This window comes from Nerophis ophidion, linkage group LG24, assembly GCF_033978795.1.
Source record: "Nerophis ophidion isolate RoL-2023_Sa linkage group LG24, RoL_Noph_v1.0, whole genome shotgun sequence".
NCBI lineage: Eukaryota > Metazoa > Chordata > Actinopteri > Syngnathiformes > Syngnathidae > Nerophis > Nerophis ophidion.
Window position 1 is genome coordinate 26,381,654 of NC_084634.1, and position 6,000 is coordinate 26,387,653.

A 6,000-nucleotide genomic window follows, 5' to 3' on the forward strand; every position below is an offset into this window, starting at 1 on the left:
GATATTGGCCCTTGGGAGCTTGAAATATCAATGCATGGATATGCTACTGTGTTTACACTGGTCAAAGTTCCTCTATACAAACAGTTTGTTAAATATTTGCAGCACAAATGTTACTCTCCCACGTTTTGAACTGAACCGGTCGGACTGCTATCATGTCCCGCCAGTTGAATAGCCCTGCTCTAGGTAACGTTGCAATTTACCATGCCAACAAAGCGAGGATACCTGATTGAAGGCACTCAAAAGCTAGTTTGATGCTAATTCCCATTACATAGCCATATATATTGCTACTGTTAAGCTTTGCCAATTTTACATGGCGATTTATACGACTCCAAATTTGTTAATAATATCTACAACTAAGATGCATGTTGCAATCAAACAGCTGGTGCGTGATAAGGACAATACTTACAGTATAGGCGCTTTCTAAGCGCATAAACGACTCGACAACAAAGACTGAACTGACTATCCCACACAAACTATACACTACGGCCATCTAATGTTTTAAACTTGCAATTGTAATGGAGAGTCAAAAGTTATAATAAAACAAGCTATAACAACTATATTCAGTTATCAATGATGCAACAACTTTTATTTTATTAACAAAAACAATATGTATTAATACACACAAAAGTGCCAAAAACTGATACTGTTGAGGACCGGTATAGATTCCCTGGTAGCGGAAACTGGTACCTATTGTTTCAAAGGTGAACGATACCCATCCCTAACAGCAACGCACTGAAGATAAACTAAAACAAACGCAAGCTTTAAAGTGACACTCAGAAGTGTTAGATAATAGATATAACAACTGTACAGTGCTGTTTTTAGTATCAGGTCAGTGTTAAATACAGTCCCGGCGTCACGGGCCTGGTAAGCCTCGCCCGCCCTGCACAATCACAACTCTTAAATGGCCTACATTGAAACAGGATTGGGGGTTAGGTATGAGCGAGAGCCATTTAGATGGTGTTCCTTTGCGGGATGAAGAAATTACCGCCAAAACCACTATGTGTAATATTTGTACACCAGAGAGAGAGCAAATGGGACACATTTAATTTTTACTGCTATGATCAGGCCAGTCATCGATTTAGACATTGACAAAACTGTCGGTCAAATATATTATTTGCTGCTATTGATGTTGCGCCAAAAACTGATTCCATTGTCAAATGGATTCCCGCCACTAAAGCGCATAGCGCTTTCGAGCTTCTTTTGTCTATAACTGATTACTAACTACATGTAGGACGAATAATTATAGTTGTGGTTATCGTAAGGAGATGTGATTGAAATTATTCAAGCCGTTATCGTGTCCGAAAAATTATAGTTGGCCATTTCTATGGTAATAATGAGAATGTAAAAGACTGTTATTGATCCGAAGTTCATGTGCTAAAACCTTTTTCTTGTTTGGAAGCTAAATGCTATATTAACTGTACGGTGTTCATGCACATAATTAATATTAATAAAGTGTTTGTATGTATTCATCCTAGAGAGTTACTACATATATGTGATAATGAAGTAAATATACTGTACTATTTACGTGTTGAAGTATCATTTAAAAAGCTCAAATCAACCCCAAACGACATCTTAGTGATTCAAATGTTGATGTTCAATCAATCAATCAATGATTATTTATATAACCCTAAATCCCTAGTGTCTCAAAGGGCTGCACAAACCACAACACAAACCACAACGACATCTTCGCTAGAGCCCACATAAGGGCAAGGAAAACTCACACCCGGTGGGACGTCGGTGACAATGATGACTATGAGAAACCTTGGAGAGGACCGCATATATGGGCAACCCCCCCACCGCCCACCCCACCCTCTAGGGGACCGAAAGCAATGGATGTTGAGCGGGTCTAACATGATACTGTGAAAGTTCAATCCATAGTGGATCCAACACAACCGTGAGAGTCCAGTCCAAAGTGGATCCAACACAGTAGCGAGAGTCCCGTCCATAGTGGAGCCAGAAGGAAACCATCCCAAGCGTGGCGGATCAGCAACGCAGAGATGTCCCCAGCCGATACACAGGCGAGCGGTCCATCCTGGGTCCCGACTCTGGACAGCCAGTACTTCATCCATTGCCACCGGACCGGACCCCCTCCACAAGGGAGAGTGAGACAGAGGAGAAAAAGAAAAGAAACGACAGATCAACTAGTCTAAAAAGGGAGTTTATTTAAAGGCTAGAGTATACAAATGAGTTTTAAGGTGAGACTTAAATGCTTCTACTGAGGTGGCATCTCGAACTGTTACCGGGAGGGCATTCCAGAGTACTGGAGCCCGAACGGAAAACGCTCTACAGCCCGCAGACTTTTTTTGGGCTCTGGGAATCACTAATAAGCCGCAGTCCTTTGAACGCAGTTTTCTTGCCGGGACATATGGTACAATACAATCGGAAAGATAGGATGGAGCTAGACCGTGTAGTATTTTATACGTAAGTAGTAAAACCTTAAAGTCACATCTTAAAGGCCTACTGAAACCCACTACTACCCACAACGCAATCTATGATGAAATATTAACATTGCAACACATGCCAATACGGCATTTTTAGTTTACTAAATTGCAATTTTAAATTTCCCGGGACTTTTTTCTTGATAACGTCGCGTAATGACGTGTACGTGAATATGAGCGTTGCACACACACACAGCTAAAAGTTGTCTGCTTTAATCGCATAATTACACAGTATTTTGGACATCTGTGTTGCTGACTCTTTTGCAATTTGTTCAATTAATATTGGAGAAGTCAAAGTAGAAAGACGGAGTTGGGAAACTTTAGCCTTTTGATGATATTCACCACTATTGTTAATGTTATATGGTATTGTGAATAAACTTGTAAACTTTAGCCACACAAACACACGGTGATTCGTTGTTTAAAATTCACGGACGTGAAACTTTACTATGGATCAGAGCGAACATGGATCCCAACTGAATGTCAACAGACAGGTTTCGGTGAGAAAATTGTGGTTAAAAAGTCGCCACTTACCGGATATCAGCTGAGCTTCTGCCTCCTGTACAGCTGCCGTCGACTTCCCCGAGACACTGCGCGTCAACACCCCGCCGTGGACGTACACTTCTGACTATCAGGTACTGTTAATCTCACTAAAACACTAGCAACACAGTAGAAAGATAAGGGATTTCCCAGAATTATCCTAGTAAATGTCTCTAAAAACAGGTGAATCCGTCTCAATGCAACGGGATTGCAATCGCGTTTTTTTTTTTTTTTACTTTTGTTTTTTTTCTAGTCCGTCGCTATCAATATCCTCAAACACAAATCTTTCATCCTCGCTCAAATTAATGGGGAAATTGTCGTTTTCTTGGTCTGAATAGCTGTTTTTGTTGGAGGCTCCCATTAAAATCAATGTGAATATATAAGGAGCCATCAACATGTGACGTCATTGTCTGCGACTTCCGGTAGAGGCAGGGCTTTTCTCCAGTTGTGAATTTTATCGTGGATGTTCTCTACTAAATCCTTTCAGCAAAAATCTGGCAATATCGCGACATGATCCAGTATGACATATAGAATGGACCTGCTATCCCCGTTTAAATAAAATCTCATTTCAGTAGGCCTTTAAGTGCACAGGAAGCCAGTGCAGGTGAGCCAGTATCGGCGTAATATGATCTAACTTTCTTGTTCTTGTCAAAAATCTAGCGGCCACATTTTGTACTAACTATAATCTTTTAATGCTAGACATGGGGAGACCCGAAAATAATACGTTACAGTAATTGAGGCGAGACGTAACAAACGCATGGATAATGATCTCAGCGTCGTTAGTGGACAAAATGGAGCGAATTTTTGCGATATTACGGAGATGAAAGAAGGCCGTTTTAGTAACGCTTTCAATGTGTGACTCAAAGGAGAGAGTTGGGTCGAAGATAATACCTAGATTCTTTACCGAGTCGCCTTGTTTATTGACACATATTGACACATGTCGTCTGTACATCTAAGGGAATTCTAATAATGCACAGATAAGATGTGTCAATATCAAAATGTTACTTTGCATCACTGTTTGGCAACCAAAAATACATGGATATAATGAATGCATCCAAACACTTTAATATTTAATATGTGATCGAACAAATAACAGTTAATATTTAATGTAGCTTTTACACAAGCAAGAGGTTTAGGCACATCAACATTGTATCTACAACAGTCCTTTACAATTTCTGTAATACCATAGATATGGCCAACTCATTAATTTTCCGGACACGATAAAGGTCTAAATAAATTTAAACTCATATCCTTATGATAACCGCAATTATAAAATGTTTGTCTTACATGTAGTAGACCAGGGGTCTCAAACTCAATTTACCTGGGGGCCACTAAACGCAGAGTCTGGGTGAGGCTGGGCTGCAAGAAAAGATTTCTTAAAATTTTTTTTAGCATACTCCTCAGCATGTGTAGTTGTATAATGACGTTTCAAATTGTATCCCTTGTGCACAGCAACTTTTCTGTGCAAATAAGACACATCGGGGTTCCCCTGTGCTCAACAAAGAAATATTGCATCTCCCACTTTTCCTGGAATTGTCTTTGCTCATCACTAACTTTTCTCTTCACTGCAGGCTTTGAAAAAAACATGCTTGTGGTTGTGGAATATATTTGTATTTAGCCGACGCACGGAGAATAATGTTATTTTTCGCAATGTGTGTTGCTCCACTTTTCCTTCCTACAGCAACACTGTGGTTGGCAGATAATAGCCGGGGAAGTACCGGGATGGCGAGCGCAAAAAAGTGACGGCTCCCGGAGTGTTATATACAAATATATGTAGTGGTCATTGTGTGAGGCAATTCAAATTAAACAATAAAAAAATAAAAATAACGGTTTGAATTGGTCCAGGTTATTGGGGACTGTTAATACTGCGGTGTGACTGCAGCTAGGCACGTAAGAAAACCCACGTCTTCCTGGCAAACGTCTCTGTCGCTTTCACTCATTTGCCGCTTTTCCGCTAACGCAGGGGTAGGCAACCCAGAACGTTAAAAGAGCCATTTTGAACCCACATAACACATATTGTCTCTGTCTGAAGCACACAACGCTGTCAAGCGCCATTCATATAAAAGTCGCGGGCCACACTAACATTAAACTTTAATGTTAAGGTGGGGGCCGCAAAATAACGTCTAGCGGGCCGCAATTGGCCCACGGGCCACGTGTCTGAGACCCCTGTAGTAGACAAACAAAGGCCAGCTTTACCAAGTGTGCACTCTACCGCGGCAGGTATCAATTTTTGGCAGCTCAAACATACTCATCCCTAGTGGCTAAGGATTTGTTGACCGCCACTTGTTTTAGACTTTTATTTCAACTCGCTACCGGGACTTGCCCCTCACTCATCTTCCTGCTCACCCTAAAACATCACTATTCTATACCTGTAGAGGAGGGCGGGGTGTGCAGTGGACAGGACAGCACACAAAAACCAGGACTGTTCAGGGGGGGTTTAAGTCTGCTGTAATTGATAGATCTGGTATTTTGACTGCACGGTTTTAATATGTGATGGAAATTGAATTATATGTCTCCTTTAATGTATCTCACGGGACTACATCAATTTCAAAGTAACCCCCTGTTCAATGTGTGACCTTGTTCACCCCTGATGTATCTGTTTTCATAAGAACATTGCTACATCATCCAAGCAGATGAATTATAACCACAAAATGTGTATTTATGCCTCTACTGCTAATACTACACAGTATATCATTCAAAAATCTGCAGCTCAATCTTAACACTATATATAAAAAGTTCATCTTCTCACAGCAGGCAGGCCTTCAAGAGGATTTGTAAGTCTATTACTGCTGATCAAATATGTTTTTTTGTGTTGTCTCCCACCCGTGAAGAGGCGTCAGATTGAAATGATTACTGGACAAGAACTTCTCCAAAGTCTTCTCTGCGATGCAGTGAAGTCCATGGAAATGCCAACAGGGGAGAGAAAGTGAGTGACTAAACAAAATTGAAGTATACCGTATTTCCTTGAAGTGCCGCAGGGCATACAGTATGCGCCTGCCTTAAATTACTGCCGGGTCAAATTCGC

General features: G+C 40.9%; 1 protein-coding gene across 7 annotated transcripts in view; it reads left to right on the plus strand.

Moving 5' to 3' along the window:
• LOC133542047 (nesprin-2) overlaps positions 1 to 6,000 on the plus strand; it is a 261,954-nt gene that overhangs the window by 174,403 nt on the left and 81,551 nt on the right. For all 7 annotated transcript variants that reach the window (XR_009804037.1, XM_061885855.1, XM_061885857.1 and 4 more), the window contains one exon: positions 5,807 to 5,901. Coding sequence is in view for 6 of the 7 variants with exons in the window: in XM_061885855.1 (XP_061741839.1) it covers positions 5,807 to 5,901 (95 nt within the window). In the remaining variant the exon portion in view is untranslated. The remainder of the gene's footprint in view (positions 1 to 5,806; positions 5,902 to 6,000) is intronic.